At 41.1% G+C, this 18568-nt stretch overlaps 2 protein-coding genes across 6 annotated transcripts in view; one reads left to right on the top strand and one right to left on the bottom strand.

Moving 5' to 3' along the window:
* The window catches only part of TMEM68 (transmembrane protein 68), a 58766-nt gene extending 55871 nt beyond the window's left edge, over nt 1-2895 (bottom strand). For all 5 annotated transcript variants that reach the window (XM_049858886.1, XM_049858890.1, XM_049858889.1 and 2 more), the window contains exon 1: nt 2779-2895. The gene's annotated coding sequence lies outside the window, so the exon portion shown is untranslated. The remainder of the gene's footprint in view (nt 1-2778) is intronic.
* Nucleotides 2896-2956: 61 nt separating this feature from the next.
* The window catches only part of TGS1 (trimethylguanosine synthase 1), a 52701-nt gene continuing 37089 nt past the window's right edge, over nt 2957-18568 (top strand). The window contains exon 1 of the mRNA XM_049858884.1: nt 2957-3226. Coding sequence (XP_049714841.1) covers nt 3123-3226 — 104 coding nt within the window. The 5' untranslated portion in view covers nt 2957-3122. The remainder of the gene's footprint in view (nt 3227-18568) is intronic.

The raw sequence follows: 18568 nt of genomic DNA, 5'->3' as shown, positions 1-18568 counted from the left end.
AATATATACATACTTGGAATAATGCCTGGCGTGCAGTGAGTAGGCACTCAACAAATAAATGCTGGCTAGTATATGAACTGTGCTCATCCAAAATTTTTGACAAAAATGTGGACCAGGACAGTGTCCTAAAACTTGCCACTGGAGAGCTTTGAGAGGAGTTTGAATATCATGCTTTTGAGCTGATAAAATAATTTTCTTTGAATAATTTGAGAAAGGGGCTTTACAACTCAATGAGCGCAACTTCTGAATTTTGCAGAAAACAAAATTTAAACACAGAAAGCCAAGCAGACCTGCCAAAGTCACAACACTAGTTAAATGAGGACCCAAATTTAAATCCAGTTCTCCTAATTCCTAGCCTAGTTTCCATCACTCGTTCTTTAATTTTTCTTAACAGAAAGGTTGAAAATATGAAGACTGTAATTTCTGTCTTCTACTTCTGCCCAGCCTTTCTGCCCTCCAATTTATCACAAGCTGTACTTGACTCCTTACCACCGCCTTTAAGTCAATAAAAACTGTAATTGTTAAAAGACGTGTTCTGAGAGATATATATTTTAGTTACCAAAATTCCAGGTTATTATTACCACATACACAAAAGAGAAAAAAAAAACCTACAGTAAAACACAGTCCTATAATCACCTGGGAAGTATCATTTTTCCTTTTTGGAATTCATGCAACTTTAATTTGTAAGAAAAGGATGACAAGCTGAAATATCAATAACTGATATTGATGGTGAAGTACATTTTCTATAATTAACCTTACAGGAATTTTTTAAAAAACTAATTTTTGTTTTGTTTTCTATGAAACTTTAAGGGAATGTATCTACTTTTAAACACCCAATACCAGTACTATTACCACTATGGATGGTAGCAGATATTCATTCCTTACTTTTTGTGTAACAGCCACATTGCGAACACTCTGAAAACGTCAATCTAAAAAAATACTCAGTGAACTACAAATTAATTTTTCCTTTTCTGTATGTTTAAAATGGTTTAACACGGGTCTAGTCCTCAGTTTTAGCAAATAAGCATCCTACCATGAGGAACAGTGAAGTTTCCCTAATACTTCAGTCAAGATACCTGGCAAACCCAACCCATTTACCATATAAAATCCACTGCTGTTAGTGGGCATCTTCTTAAAATGCCTTTTAGATTTCCAGCTTCAAACTCTAGATCTGATATGAATTGCCTTTTGAGTAGAATCCCCTTTAACTTCTAGTTAAAATCTTCTATTTGATTACTATCCTATCATTATTATTTTACTAACCTAGCCACTCATCAAAAAACACACACAAAAAAGTTGCACATTTATATAGGTGTATTTTAGAAGCCCTGGTAACACAATAGTAAAGTGCTTGGCTGCTTACCAAAAAGGTCAGCTGCTCGAATCCATCAATGACTCAAGCAGGAGAAAAGACCCGGAGATCTGATCTGCTCCCATAAACATTAACAACAACAAATCAAACCCGTTGCCCTTAAGTTGATCCTGACTCACCTCAATCCTACAGGACAGAGTACAACTGCCCCATAGGGTTCCCAAGGAACAGCTGGTGGATTCCAGCTCTTATTCCACCAGCTTTTAGGAAACCCTATGGGGCAGCTGTACTCTGTTCTATATGGTTGCTCTGAGTCAGATGCAACTCAAAGGCATACAACATCTGTAACTTTGCAGCATTCTTACACTCCTGAGTCACCGAGGTCGGCCTATCTCTGACATCAAAGCAGAAGTAAGAGCCATGGGAATAAACATTTTATTTTAAATTTAATCTATTTCCACCCATATTTTGTCCGCACTAGTAAATGCGGCCAAAATATTGGTGATCGTTCTAAACGTCTGGATTTTATTTCAGTTTTTTATAGTTCTAAAGAAATACCAATGCTCGTAGTCATTAACAGTACAACGCACCAACACCACCAGGCCCGGACTTGCTTCCTGGAGGAAGCTGCCTGGGCAGTCAGCGACCACCACACACCTTCTTCAAGCCCAGCAGCGCTGCTCCGGTCTCCTCTACCCTACTTACGTGCCCATCTACCATTCTTTTGGGATTAGTAGCGGCTGGACCTGCTTTACTGGGCGCAAACCGCCGCGACGAGCCCCTCCCAGCCGCTGGGCGGGAGAACACTGGCAGCCTGCTTCCCTAAGGACTCACAGCCTTGGAAACCCTGTGGGGCAGTTCTCCTCTGTCCATACGGTCACTCGGGGTGGGAATGGACTGGATGGCAACGAGTTTCTGGTGCGAAGTTTGACATCCATTGTCTCACTCAGCCCTTTCAACAGCCCTATGACACAGGTATAAGAGAAATCATGCCCGTTTTACAGATTATCAACACGAGGCTCAGGCAGGTGAAGTCGCTTGCCCAGGTGCACAGCCACCACAGGGTCATAACCCGGGTCCCAAGGATGCAAACGCTCCCAGCCACTTCCTAAGACCCATCTCTGAACTCTCGTTATCCTCACATAATTTCCTTCAGCTTTTACACAGAGCAGGCTCGAAAAGGGTCTGCTGGGCAAGCCCAGAGGCCTCCAGCCAGGGAGGAGAAGCCTCTCCTTATCCCCTAGGTTTCGACGAGACACGCCAAACTGGAAGGTTCTGAGCGCGCGGGAAGATGCGGGGCGAGAGGAGAGCGAGCCCAGGTAGGACCTCCCGCCTGGGTCACGGAGGAGCCGGAGCTGCGGGGGCCGCGCGCGCGGCCTTCCCCGCTCCCCGCCGGGCCAGACGGCACGCGCCCGGACACCGGGCGGGGAGCAGCGCGGAAAGGCCCAGGCAGAGCTGCGACGCACCTCGGGCGGGTGGGAGCGAGCGGCGGCGAGAGCTTTCTGATGTTCCCACCGCTGAATGAAGCTCGGATACTTGAGGTGCGGGCACATCTGTGAGAAGGAAGCCAATGGCCGCCGCTGCCCGGGCCGCGTTTCCTGGTACACCCCCGCGGCCCCGCCCCTTCCCGTGCCGCCCCTGCCACTTCCGTCGGCGGCCCGGCTGCTACCTTGCGCGAGCGGCCCGGGCGCGTTCCTAACCACGGGTCTGCAGGGCAGGCGAGGCGGGGGAGGCTTTCTGCGCGTCCCTGGTAACCGAGCGGAGCCCCGGCCCGTGCCATGTGTGACAGGGCTGCCTCTGAGGAGATAAAATGTGCTGCGAAAAGTGGAGCCGCGTGGCCGAAATGTATCTCTTCCCTGAAGACCTGGAGGAGGATTATAGGATCCGCTGTCTCTGCTCCAGGGCGTTTGTGGAGTAAGTAAGAGCGGGTTTCTCCTTATTGCTAGTACGACCATTTCTGAGAAATGTAGCTGTTGCAAACGTGGTTCTCATTGATCCCTGAAACCACGGCCAGAGTATTTGACGCTCGGGCAAGATAATGTTTAAGAAAAAGGAAAAACGGGTCCCCAGGCGTGATACCAAGTGGTCACTTTCTGCCGTTATTAGTACGTGAAGGACTAAACCTACTTCGAAAGCTCTTAGGAAAAAATGTGCTAGCTAACGTGTGTCGTTTCATGTCTATAAACTGAGAACCAAAAACCCAGTGCCGTCGAGTCCATTCCGACTCCCAGCGACCCTATAGGACAGGGTAGAACTGACTTCTAGAGTTTCCAAGGAGCGCCTCGCGGATTCGAACTGCGACCTCTTGGGTAACAGCCGTAGCATTTAGCCACTACGCCACCAGGGTTTCCTTATAAACTGAGGACACATTTAAATTTTGGGGGAAAGTGGAATACAAAATGTGGTCTCTTTAGTGGATGTGATGTCACAAGGTATAGCTTTAAAGTTGGATACTTGTTTTGGTCAACATCTTTTTAAAAATGTTAAGACACATTAAAGCTGAAATGTACGTAATTAGAACTAATGATTATATAAGATAAAATGTTTAGCTATATTTGCATCAGTTTTTGAGATATCTTTATCTTTGGAAAATGTTTCTATCAGGCAAAAATTGTCCAGCATGGAAGATAGCTAGTGTATGGGAAAAAGCTAACTAGAGAATTGGATTCTAGGAATGATTTTCTCAATGTTATATCTGTGACTTAAATTACTTAAACCTTTATTCATTTCTAAAACATGCATATTTGCCCTAATTATCTCACATGCTTATTGAGAGAATCAAATCCTGTGGGAATGAATTTTGTGTAATAGCCTTTTGATATGTTGAATGTAGTAAATTTAAATTGGAAGAGATTATTTACATCAATACGGAATTTTAAAATATTTTCCTATGCCTGAAGTATAATCACAGTACTGACAGTGCCCTACTTCCCTGTCGCTGAAATATTTGTTTTAACTATCAGTCATGTTTTGTGAAGTAATCTGAAAATTAGCCCAAAAAGAAACTAAACTTTTTGTTAAACTTGATGTAAAAAGTAGGTCTTTTCAAAACAAAACCTGTTTTTGTATTCATGCATTCATTAGATGAATGCTTATTGTGTTAGCAACCCTGACAGGCCCTGGGATAACAGAACAGCCCGTCCCTACACCCATTTTGTTGACTTTCTCAGAAAGGAGATCAATATTTAGACAACTATTTAAATAATCACTCAGTTAATTATTTTATAAGTGGTATGGGAGGATGCGGAAACCCTGGTGGTGTAGTGGTTAAGTGCTACAGCTGCTAATCAAAGGGTCAGCAGTTCGAATCCACCAGGCGCTCCTTGGAAACGCTGTGGGGCAGTTCTACTCTGTCCTATAGGGTCGCTATGAGTCAGAATAGACTCGATGGCACTGGGTTTGGTTTGGTTTCATGCTATAACAACCTAGTCTTTATCTAAGGGTCACAGAGGTTTCTTTGAGGAAGTATCATTTGAATAGAGGTCTAAAGTTTGAGTGGAAATAAACTGAGGAGGCACCTCAGAAGACAGGCCTCATGAACTTCAGGGGTCGGGGTGGGGTGGAAGTCAGCCTTTGAAAATGCTGCAGAGCCCGGTTCTACTCGGACACACATGGGGTTGCCATGAGCCAGGGTCAGCTTAGGACAACTAGTAACTAATAATTATGTGTGGGAGGAAACGTGTCCAAAGGAGAAACTCTATTTAAGCCCCTTGGAGGATCAAAAGAAAGCCAGCAAAACTGAAATACAGTGACTGGGAAGGAAAGGTAGGAGATAGGATTGGTGAGGTAGGCAGGATCAAAACATGCAGGACTCTGTAGACTATAGGAAGACTTTAAGGTAGGGAGTGACATGATCACATTTGCACTTTGAAAAGATTACTCTGGTAGCAGAATGGAGAATGTTTTCAAGGAAAACCTTTTAAGACCATCGTCCAGGCAAGAGATTATGATGGCTTGGATTAGGATCAATGGCAGTGGAAATAGAGACTGGGGAAAAGATAGGTGAGAAATGGTCGGGGTTGGCAAATTGGATTGGATGGGGCAGTGAAGGATGGGAAGGAGGAGACTGGGTCGAGTATAACTACCTGGTTTCTGGCTTATACTGTTGCTTGTCACTGAGCCAGAGACCCCTGGGGATCATGATTTTTATGTTGGGACGGCACTGAGTAGGTCATGAGTTTGATTTTGTACGTACTGATCTTGAGATACCTTGGAGTCCCTGGGTGGTACATATGTTAATGCACCCAAATGGTTAGAGGTTCAGGTCCACCTGGGGGTGCCTGGGAAGAAAGACCAGCAATCTGCTTCCAAAAAATCAGCCATTAAAAACTCTGGAGTGCATTTCTACTCTGACACACATGGGGTTGCCATGAGTTGGAATCCACTCAGTGGCAACTCATTTATGAGATATCCAAGAGTAGATGTTATAGGTAGTTGGATACATCGGTTTAGAGCTCTAGAGACAGCTGAGCTTGTCATAAGAGCTTAAGCGATCCATTTTTAAATAGTACTTGAAACCATCAATTTAGTGCCAGTGAGAGAGGGGGAAGGGTGGAATCCATCCTTGAGGAAGAGAAGAGGTGCATTAACTGGGGACAGAGAGAGATAGAAGGGAAGCCCAGGGCATACACTGTCATAACGTGTTTCAAGGAAGTAGTAATCGACATTGGAAGTTGGTAACATGTCAAGCAAAACAAGGACTAAAAATATCAACTAGAATTGGCAAGATTAAAAAAGAAAAAAAAAACAACTACCAGATTGATTACTTACTTACTAAGTGCCAGTCACTGATTTTCCATTTCATGCTTTTTCTTTTTTTCCCATCGAAGCCTTCCAACATTTCTCTCAGATAGGTTTTGTTATCCTTATGTATTTGAGTAGAAAACTGAGCCTCAGCGATGGACTAAAAAGTCACACACCCAGTAACTGGCAGCCCTGGAATTACACGCCTGGAATTTCTGACTTCAAATCCTTTTTACTGTCCCACTAATTGGTAAAAACAGTATAATTTTATTTAATCTTCTTGGTAAGATATTTAAGTGATCTAAAATCACTAGAACAACTGGAGTATGGGTGAAATGCTTTAACATGTTAATGTAGCTTAGGTAGAGGATTATTCTGAAAACTGAAGAGCCAATATTTTCCTCTGATCATACCATGTTAGAGCATCTGGTGGTGATTTCTAGTAATTCCTATACAGTACAGCAAAATCATTTGATGGCGTTCCCCCTGCCCCCAACAACAACAACTCACTGGGCCAAAATTTAAGAATACTTAGAGACGGAATATCTACCTGGTTTCATATCTTATTTTACCAAAATTTAGCTCTGTGGCCTTGGGCAAGTCATGTGACATTTCTGTGATCGCATTTCAGGACTTTCAGAAGTGCTTCCTTTCCCTTTTGCTACTTGAAAGGGAGACCAATTCCCTAGTCTGTTTACAGAAGAGGAATTGCTACTTGTACTTCAGAGATTTCCAAGAATAATTTATCCAACATGTGCTTCAGCCTCCTGGGTGTCAGGTACTGTGATAAAAAGATGACAGACAAGAAAGTGATACTTGTTGTAGTCAAAGTTATGATGGCGAGAGTTTAGATGACTACTTTAATCAGGGCTTTTAGGAGAGCAGTATCTTCTTTGCGTTACTATAATCCAAGTCTGGTCCCAGTTTTACAGTTCACTTCAGCAATTAAGATTCAGTTCATAAGAGGGGGCCAAGATGGCTGACTAGGTAGAAGCTACCTCGGATCCCTCTTGCAACAAAGACTCAGAAAAACAAGTGAATCGATCACATACATGACAATCTACGAACCCTGACCATCAAACACAGATCTAAAGAGTTGACCTGAGTGACGGGAGTGGAAAGCTGCACCCTGAAGCAGCGAGCACCTCTGGAACCGGCGTCTCGCTCCACAGCCTTGAGCCCTCGCAGTTCTCTGGTGCCAAGTGTCAGGGCTGATTGCGGCTTGCTGAGGTGGGGCAGGCACGGGACACAGCCCTAATCCCTAGCCCCCTGGGGTAACCTCCATAGAGACTCAGCCAGTGCAAGCAGGCTGCACACTGACACAGCTAACGAGAGAACGAGCAACCACGGCAAAGGAGCGACTGTTTTCAGAGCCTGGAGCCAGCGTCCCAGTCAGAAAACCTTGGCGCCGGGCTTTGGACTGGGCACAGGGGAGCTGAGCACAGCTTCCTGAGACGGCGCAAACACGGGACGCAGCCCTAGCCACCTGAAGTGACCTCGGGGGAAGCCCAGCCAGCATATGCAGACAGCGCAACGTTGCGGCTGACAGGAGAAATCACCGGGAGGCAGTGACTGGTTTTGGAGCCTGGAGTGCAGCATCCCAGCCGGGGAACCCTGGAGCTGGGCTTTGGACTGGGAGCGGAGAAGCTGACCATGGTTTCTGAGACAGCAGAAGCATGGGACTTGGGCAGTCTGGACCCAGCCAGCACACACAGGCTACACACCCCTAGGGAATCTCAGATAAAACAGTCATCACCAAGCAAGATAAGTAACTTTGTCTGTATTTACTCTCCTCTATCTATCTGATCCCTTCCCTCCCTGCCCCAGGCGGCTTCCTTAACATTGGAATTTCCTGGGCCAGGGAGTGAAGTGCTCTGCGGTTTCTATCTTTTTTCTTTATTTTCCTAACCCATTTTCCTGGCGTGAGAGAAGCAGCTACTAAAAACCTAGGGAGGAAGAATCCTTCCCTAACTTCCCTAAATTGGAATAAAAATATAGAACCACCTCCAGCCAAGCATATGAGGTCCACAGTCTTTGGCTTTCCTCCCTACAGGGAACAAGGTGGCTATTATAATGCAAAGGAAATTCTGATAGAGATCTGACCGTAATTGTTTTAGCAGATAACTGGAAAGACAAGTTTTCCAGGTCTGATATCTCTACCTATTAAACAGAGCCCTCACTGATCCACAACAGGGAACTGAGGGCTGAAGCTCCATGCAAACCACCTAGCCACCTGCCAAAGGGGCCTGAGGATACTGACACCTACAAGTTTTTAGAGGTACATGCATTGGGTGCCTAAGGTACAGCTGCAAAGCCCACCCACCAAGGTGCTTTAGGAATAGAGACACACCTACCTCACTGGCACGTGGGGGAAAGCTGTCAGGATCCTCCCTCTCCCCCGGAGTGTGCCCCCCTACTGCTACAAGAATCTGGTGCACACAACTATCACCACTACTCTTCTAAGTTAATAGGTGACAGTCTACACCAAACACTTGGTGACCCAATATCAGAACACCTAAGCTGATTGTATTCAAGAATAGTGAATGGACTCTTAGGCTTATGTATCTGGTAACAGCCCAAACCAGCTGGTAATAGGACATAAGTGATTCAAAGGCTACAACAGTCAAGACAGCGCAATCTAGTAGGCCATCTGCGTGTATTGAAAGAAAACAAAACAAGATAAGACTCAGTGAGCAAATATAAAATAAATCATTACAATATCTTATAGATGCCTTGGAGACAGCAGTTGATATCAAACCACATAAAGAAGCAGACCATGATTGCTTCTACAATTCCCCAAACTAAAGAATCAAAATCTTTCCCAAATGAAGATACAATCCTGGAATTGCCAGATGCAGAATATAAAAAACTAATTTACAGAATGCTTCAAGACATCAGGGATGACCTCAGAAATGAAATAAGGCAATCTACAGAAAAAGCCAAGGAACACACTGATAAAGCAGTTGAAGAAATCAAAAAGATTATTCAAGAACATAGTGGAAAAATTAATAAGCTGCAAGAATCCATAGAGAGATGGCATTCAGAAATCCAAAAGATTAACAGTAAAATTACAGAATTAGACAACTCGATAGGAAGTCAGAGGAGCAGAATCGAGCAATTGGAATGTAGAGTGGGGGAGGTGGAGGAGAAGGCAATTGACACCAATATAGTTGAAGAAAAATCAGATAAAAGAATTAAAAAAAATGAAGAAACCCTAAGAATCATGTGGGACTCTATCAAGAAGAATAACTTGCGTGTGATTGGAGTCCCAGAACAGGGAGGGATAACAGAAAATACAGAGAGAATAGTTGAAGATCTGTTGGCAGAAGGCTTTCCTGGCATCATGAAAGACGAAAGGATATCTATCCAAGATGCTCATCGAACCCCGTATAAGATTGATGCAAAAATAAAGTCACCAAGGCATATTATCATCAAACTTGCCAAAACCAAAGATAAAGAGAAGATTTTAAAAGCAGCCAGGGATAAAAGAAAAGTCTCCTACAAAGGAGAATCAATAAGAATAAGTTCAGACTACTCAGCAGAAACCACACAGTCAAGAAGGCAATGGGATGACATATATAGAGCGCTGAAGGAGAAAAACTGCCAGCGAAGGATCATTTGTCCAGCAAAACTCTCCCTCAAATATGAGGGTGAAATTAAAACATTTACAGATAAACACAAGCTTAGAGAATTTGCAAAAACCAAACCAAAATTACTAAAGGAGATTGGTCAGAAAATCAATAATATCAGATATCAACACAACACAAGGTCACAGAACAGAACATCCTGATATAAACTCAAATAGGGAAATCACAAAAACAAATTAAGATGAATTTGAAAAAGAAAAAAATGCTCAAAAGAGGGAATCATTGAAGTCATTATGTAAAAGATCACTATAATCAAAAAGAGGGACTAAATACAGGAGGCATAGATCTTCCATATGCAGTGGAAAACAAGGCGATATAGAATGATACAAGTTAGGTTTTTACTTAGAAAAGTACAGGTAAATATTAAGGTAACCACAAAGAGGTCTAACAATTCCATAATTCAAAATAAAAACCAAGAAAAACATAACGACTCAGCAAACATAAATTCAACTACTATGAAAATGAGGAACACACAACTTACAAAGAAAAACAGCACAAAAAACTAAGTGGAAAAATGAAATTGTCAACAACACACACAAAAAGGCATCAAAATGACAGCACTAAACTCATGTTTATCTATAATTATGCTGAATGTAAATGATTAAATGCACCAATAAAGAGACAGAGAGTCTCAGACTGGATAAAGAAACACGATCCGCCTATATGCTGCCTACAAGAGACACACCTTAAACTTAGAGACACAAACAAACTAAAACTCAAAGGATGGAAAAAAATATATCAAGCAAACAAAAGTCAAAAAGAGCAGGAGTGGCGATATTAATTTCTGACAAAATAGACTTTAAAGTTAAATCCACCACAAAGGATAAAGAAGGACACTACATAATAATTAAAGGGACAATTTACCGGGAAGATATAACCCTATTAAATATTTACACACCCAATGACAGGGCTGCAAGGTATATAAAACAAGCTTTAACAGAACTGAAAAGCGAGATAGACACCTCCACAATTATAGTAGGAGACTTCAACACACCACTTTCGGAGAAGGATAGTACTTCCAGTAAGAAGCTCAATAGAGACACGGAAGGCATAATTGCTACAATCAACGAACTTGACCTCATAGACTTATACAGAACACTCCACCCAACAGCTGCAAAGTATAGTTTTTTTTTTTCTAGCGCACATGGAACATGCTCTAGAATAGACCATGTATCAGGTCATAAAACAAACCTTTGCAGAATCCAAAACATCGAAATATTACAAAGCATCTTCTCAGACCACAAGGCCATAAAAGTGGAAATCAATAACAGAAAAATTAGAGAAAAGAAATCAAATATTTGGAAACTGAACAATACCCTGATCAAAAAAGACTGGGTTATAGAAGACATTAAGGAGGGGATAAAGAAATGCATAGAATGCAACAAGAATGAAAACACTTCCTATCAAAACCTCTGGGACACAACAAAAGCAGTGCTCAGAGGTCAATTTATATTGATAAATGCACACATACATAAAGAAGAAAGAGCCAAAATCAGAGAACTGTCCCTATAACTTGAACAAATAGAAAGTGAGCAACAAAAGAATCCATCAGGCACCGGAAGAAAACAAATAGTAAAAATTAGAGCTGAACTAAATGAATTAGAGAACAGAAAAACAATTGAAAGAATTCACAAAGCCAAAAGCTAGTTCTTTGAAAAAATTAACAAAATTGATAAACCATTGACCAGACTGACTAAAGAAATACAGGAAAGGAAACAAATAACCTGATTAAGAAATGAGATGGGCCATATCACAACAGACCCAACTGAAATTAAAAGAATCGTATCAGATTATTATGAAAAATTGTACTCTAACAAATTTGCAAACCTAGAAGAAATGGATGAATTCGTAGAAAAACAGTACCTACCTAAGCTAACAGAATCAGAAGTAGAACAACTAAATAGATGCATAACAAAAAAAGAGATTGAAAAGGTAATCAAAAAACTCCCCAGAAAAAAAAGCCCTGGCCCAGATGGCTTCACTGCAGAGTTCTACCAAAAACTTTCAGAGAAGAGTTAACACCACTACTACAAAACTTATTTCAAAGCATAGAAAATGATGGAATACAAGACAGCACAAAAAAAGAAAATTATAGACCTATATCCCTCATGAACATAGATGCAAAAATACTCAACAAAATTCTAGCCTCAACAAAATTCAACAACATATCAAAAAAATAATCCACCACGGACAAGTGGGATTTATACCAGGTATGCAAGGTTGGTTCAATATTAGAAAAACCATTAATGTAATCCACCATATAAATAAAACAAAAGACAAAAACCACATGATCTTATCAATTGCTGCAGAAAAGGCATTTGACAAAGTACAACATCCATTCATGATAAAAACTCTCAGCTAAATAGAAATTGAAGGAAAATTCCTCAGCATAACAAAGGGCATCTATACAAAGCCAGCATCATTCTAAATGGAGAAAGCCTGAAAGCATTTCCCTTGAGAATGGGAACCAGAGAAGGATGCCCTTTATCACCGCTCTTATTCGACATTGTGCTAGAGGTCCTAGCCAGAGCAATTAGGCTAGACAAAGAAATAAAGGGCATCCGGATTGGCAAGGAAGAAGTAAAATTATCTCTATTTGCAGATGACGTGATCTTATACACATAAAACCCTAAGGAATCCTCAAGAAAACTACTGAAACTAATAGAATCACTTGGATTCCTCTACATCAACAAAAAGAACATCAAAGAGGAAATCACAAAATCAATACCATTCACAATAGCCCCCAAGAAGGTAAAATACTTAGGAATAAATCTTACCAAAGATGTAAAAGATCTATACAAAGAAAACTACAAAGTACTAGGGCAAGAAACTAAAAGGGATTTACATAAGTGGAAAAACATACCTTGCTCATGGATAGGAAGACTTAACATAGTAAAAATGTCTATTTTACCAAAAGCCATCTATATATACAATGCACTTCTGATCCAAATTCCAATGACATTTTTTAATGTGATAGAGAAACAAATCACCAACTTCATATGGAAGGGAAAGAAACCCTGGATAAGTAAAGCATTACAGAAAAAGAAGAAGAAAGTGGGAGGCCTCACTCTACCTGATTTTAGAACACATCATACAGCCACAGTAGTCAAAACAGCCTGGTACTGGTACAACAACAGGCACATAGACCAATGGAACAGAATTGAGAACCCAGATATAAATGCATCCACATATGAGCAGCTGATATTTGGTAAAGGCCCAGTGTCAGTTAATTGGTGAAAAGATAGTCTTTTTAGCAAATGGTGTTGGCATAACTGGATATCCATTTGCAAAAAAACGAAACAGGACCCATACCTCACACCATGCACAAAAACTAACTCCAAGTGGATCAAAGACCTAAACATAAAGACTAAAACGATGAAGATCATGGAAGAAAAAATAGGGACAACGTTAGGAGCCCGAAGAGAAACCAGATAACTGGGAGCGCCTAAAAATCAAACACCTATGCTCATCTAAAGACTTCACCAAAAGAGTAAAAAGACCACCTACAGATTGGGAAAGAATTTTCAGCTATGACATCTCCGACCAGGGCCTGATCTCTAAAATCTATATTATTCTGTTAAAACTAAACCACAAAAAGACAAACAACCCAATTAAAAATTGGGCAAAGGATATGAACACTTATTGCACTAAAGAAGATATTCAGGCAGCTAACAGATACATGAGAAAATGCTCTCGATCATAAGCCATTAGAGAAATGCAAATTAAAACTACGATGAGATTCCATCTCACTCCAACAAGGCTGGCATTAATCCAAAAAACACAAAATAATAAATGTTGGAGAGGCTGCGGAGATATTGGAACTCTTCTACGCTGCTGGTGGGAATGTAAAATGGTACAACCACTTTGGAAATCTATCTGGCATTTTCTTAAAAAGTTAGAAATAGAAGTACCATACAACCCAGAAATCCCACTCATTGGAATATATCCTTGTAAGAGCCTTTACACAAACAGATATATGCACACTCATGTTTATTGCAGCTCTGTTTACAATAGCAAGAAGCTGGAAGCAACCAAGGTGCCCATCAACGGATGAATGGGTAAATAAATTATGGTATATTCACACAATGGAATAGTACGCATTGATAAAGAACAGTGAGGAATCTGTGAAACATTTCATAACATGGAGGAACCTGGAAGGCATTATGCTGAGTGAAATTAGTCAGATGCAAAAGGGCAAATATTGTATAAGACCATTCTTATAGGATCTTGAGAAATAGTTTAAACTGAGAAGGACACATTCTTTTGTGGCTACGAGAGGGGGAGGGTGGGAGAGGGTTATTTACTGATCAGATAGTAAATAAGAACTACTTTAGGTGAAGGGAAGGACAATACTCAATACAGGGAAGGTCAGCTCAGCTGAACTGGACCAAAAGCAAAGAAGTTTCCTGGATAAACTGAATGCTTTGAAGGTCAGCGGAGCAAGGGCCAAGACTTGGGGACTATTGCTTCAGGGGACATCTAAGTCAATTGGGAAAATAAATTCTCTTAAGAAAACATTCTGCATCCTACTTTGAAGTGTGGCATCTGGGGTCTTAAATGCTAACAAGCGACCATCTAAGATGCATCAATTGGTCTCAACCCACCTGGATCAAGGGAGAATGAAGAACACCAAGAACACAAGATAATTATGAACCCAAGAGACAGAAAGGGCCCCATGAACTAGAGACTTACATCATCCTGAGACCAGAAGAACTAGATGGTACCCGGGCACAATGACTTCCCTGATAGGGAGCACAACAGAGAGCCCCTGAGGGAGCAGGAGAACAGTGGGATGTAGACCGCAAATTCTCATGGAAAGACCAGACTTAATGGTCTGACTAAGACTAGAAGAATCCCGCAGTCTTGGTCCTCAAACCTTCTTTTGGCCTAGGATAGGAACCATTCCCAAAGACAACTCATCAGACATGGAAGGGACTGGACAGTGGGTTGGAGAGAGATGCTGATGAGAGTGAGCTACTTGTATCAGGTGGGCACTTGAGACTGTGTTGGGATCTCCTGTCTGGAGGGGAGATGGGAGGGTAGAGGGGGTTAGAAAGTGGCAAAACGGTCACGAAAGTAGAGACTGGAAGGAGGGAGCCGGCTGACTCATTAGGGGGAGAGTAAATGGGAGTATGTAGTAAGGTGTATATAAGTTTATATGTGAGGGACTTACTTGATTTGTAAATTTTCACTTAGAGCAGAATAAAAATTATTTTAAGAAAATAGATATATTCAGTTCATACAATGTGCCAAGTCCAGTAAATAGATCACACAGAGTTACTGTGATCTATGGATTGCTCGATAGACAACACTTAACAAGTGTTATGGGAAATTATCTGAATATTAGGCATCAGAAATACATCTTTCTCAGTATCTCTTGGAGATACTTGGAAGTTGTCATAAGTAGGAAACAGGATTTTGATAAAATTTAAGAGCTGAATTTCCATTGGTAATCTTTCTGCCTCAGATTGTCTAACCACTAGGATTATATGAAGTAGCCCTGGTCACACAGCAGCTAAGTGTTTGGCTGCTAGCCAGAGGGTCAGCGGTTTGAACCCACCAGCTGCTTCATAGAAGAAAGATGTGGCAGCCTGGTTCGATAAAGATTACAGCCTTGGAAGGCCTATGGGGCAGTTCTCCTCTTCTATATGGTCACTGTGAGTTGAAATCGACTCAATGGCAATGAATGGGTTTGGTTTTTTTTGGAAGATTTTGTAATTGCCAAAACTATTGAAAGAATCCTTGTGAGGTACTAGTAATAACCTTTGGCACCTGTTTCACCTCTCACCCATGAAGAAGTATCTTTCTGCTTCTTTCTCTGGACCTTCCTGACCTGCGTTCTAAGAAGGCATGCAGTTTAGCATGGCCAGGACCAAGGAGCTCACCAGAAAAGATCACCCAGTTGTATCTTGCATTTGCAGGCCAGGAAAGATGAGTCTCCTTGCCTTCAGTGCCAGCCAAGGCTCCTCCATACTTAGGTCTTAAGCCTATAGCGCAGTTGGGCCCTAGTGCTGTTCCATTAAGGCTCCATTCTGGAAAGACGAAGGAAGGAATATAAATTATAAAATGTAAAAAGTCAAGAAGAATTATCTTAGACCATTCCCCTAGAAAACAATATTTGACTGGTTTGAATTAAAGCAACTTTATTTAAAATACAATTTAATTACCGTTACATTGAATTTAGTCTTTTGGAGCTAAAATCTTCCTAGTCATTGAGGATAATTTCATACATATCTTTACATTAAAGACTCTACTTCATTTTTAGTAGCTACGTTCTAAGTTCAAAATAGAAAGAGAGAAAAAAAAGAATGGCTTTTTCCTTGAGATTAATTAATGCTCAAACTGTAGTCCTTTAGTACAGCTTAACCGTAGAGATGTGATCTTGGAATTGCTACCAGTAGAGAAGTCGTGGGGAATGGGAGCCCTGCTGAAAGTTCAGAGGAAGGAATATTCTATTTCATGTCTACATTCAAGTGTCTATAGATAATCAGTATGAAGAAGTCCTGTAATTGGAATGATACGTATGTAGCTCTTAAAAAGAATCATTTCAGTGGCATGGTAAACCAAAACTAAAAACCTGTTGTCGTCAAGTCGATTCAGACTCATAGCTCCCCTATAGGAGAGGATGGAACTGCCCTATAGGGTTATCAAGGAGCGGCTGGTGGATTTGAACTGCAGAGCTTTTGGTTAGCAGCTGAGCTCTTAACCACTGCACCACCAGGGCTCCAGTGGCTTGGTAACCAAAAAACTCATTTGCTGTCAAGTCAATTCCGACTCATAGCAACCCTATAGGACAGAGTAGAACTGCCCCATAGAGTTTCCAAGGAGCGCCTGGTGGATTTGAACTGCCAGCCTTTTGGTTAGCAGCCATAGCTCTTTACCATTACGCCACTAGGGTTTCCAGTGGCTTGGTAGTAACATGAAAAATACCTGTGTTAAATTATTATATCAGAATATAATATCTGCACTATGATTATAGTTATTTAAATATTTTGTGTGCTTATGTACAAAGCCTAGAATAGAACACAGGAAAATGGTGGAATGTGGACTTATTGGTTTTTATTATTTATTATCGTTTATTTTTATTTACTATTTTATTATAAGACTGTGCTGTAAATCATGTGTTTTAATTTTTTACTTTTTTAAAATAATTCATGTTGAAATGATTTCAAATGTAAAAAAATATACATTTTCCCCTCACCAAGATTCACCAGCTATTAACTGCATTTGCTCCATCACTCTCTCCACATGGATGTGTGTGTCTCTGCACACACACAATTATTATTATTATTATTATTATTATTATTATTTTCTGAGCTATTTTGAGAGCAACCTGGTAACATGATTTCCCCATCACTCCTAAATACTCCATCATATATTTACCCAAAACAAGGATTTTCTCCTACATAAACGCCAGTAAGTACCAAAACCAAACCTGTTGTCGTGGAGTCGATTCCGGTACAGCCAAGAAAACCCTATGGAACAGTTCTACCCTGTAACCCATGGGGTTGCTGTGAGTTGGGATTTTCTCAACAACCACAGGTTTTTTTATAACTCACAGTAAACCAAAACCAAACCCACTGCTGTGGAGTCGATTCCAACTCATAGTGGATTCAAATTCCAGGTCTCACCGACTGCCCCAACAATGTGTCTCTTTCCTGTTTGATCCAGGATCCCACCTAGGAAACTGTTGATATTAGTTACGATATCTTGTCAGTATCTTCCAAGCTAGAAAAATTATTCGCTGTCCTCCCCTCTTTCATGTATCCAAGTCATAAAAAGGATGACCATACTTAACCTGAGTCCATCTGACGTTTTGTCAGGAATAGAGTTGGGTCTGCCTTCTTGGCAGGAATGCAACAGACGTGATGCTGTACTCTTCTCTGTTCATCACATTGGGACACTTTATGTAGACTCATTGGTGATATGGACCTTGATTACCTAGTCATGTTGGTATCTGTCAGATTTCTCCCCTGTAACCTTTGGATTAATTAGTATTTTGTAGTTTTATTTTTTAGGGAGTAAGTCCGACATTACACCAGTACCCTGTTCTTCAACAAACCCACACACCTTTGCCTTCATTGACAATTTCCGTCTGAATCAGCTACCTCTGTGACAGTTGCCAAATAGTGATTCTTTATCTCCTTTCCTTCTAAATTCATTACTTAGCATTCAACTGTAAAGAAGCACTTTCCCTTCTCTCCTCATTTATTTTGGTGCTCAGGTTGTCTTAGATTTGGCTGATGGGGCCCCTTCATGGTAGCTCCTTTGTCCTTTTGGTATGTCCCAAGTATTCTTTGAGTGCTTCCTAATCTTCTGGCACAAGAAGGTGACCCAGGCTTGTCTTTCACAGTTCATGCTCCAACCTAGAGTTGCCATTTCTCCAAGGCGCCCAGTTTCCTAGGTAGGATCCTGGATCAAACAGGAAAGAGACACATTGTTGGGGCAGTTGGTGAGACCTGGAATTTGAATCCACTATGAGTTGGAATCGACTCAACGGCAGTGGGTTTGGTTTTGGTTTACTGTGAGTTATAAAAAAACCTGTGGTTGTTGAGAAAATCCCAACTCACAGCAATCCCATGGGTTACAGGGTAGAACTGTTCCATAGGGTTTTCTTGGCTGTAGTATTTAGATATCAAGATCTGGGTGCTCATTGTGGTTATTGCTTCTAGATCGTCAGTGGTTTTACACCCTTTCAGCAGACAAGAGTTAGGCAGTGTATATATATTCATTTGTTTGTTCATTTTTTTATTTTACTTACATGTGTATACACACACATTTAAAACTATTTCTGTACTATGTATATAAGTTTAAAAACCATGACCTCATAACAATACTTCCAATTTTAGTCTAACACCTTAGGGTT

This window comes from Elephas maximus, chromosome 19 (genome assembly GCF_024166365.1).
Source record: "Elephas maximus indicus isolate mEleMax1 chromosome 19, mEleMax1 primary haplotype, whole genome shotgun sequence".
NCBI classification, from domain to species: Eukaryota; Metazoa; Chordata; class Mammalia; order Proboscidea; family Elephantidae; genus Elephas; species Elephas maximus.
This window is presented reverse-complemented; position numbering and strand designations above follow the sequence as displayed.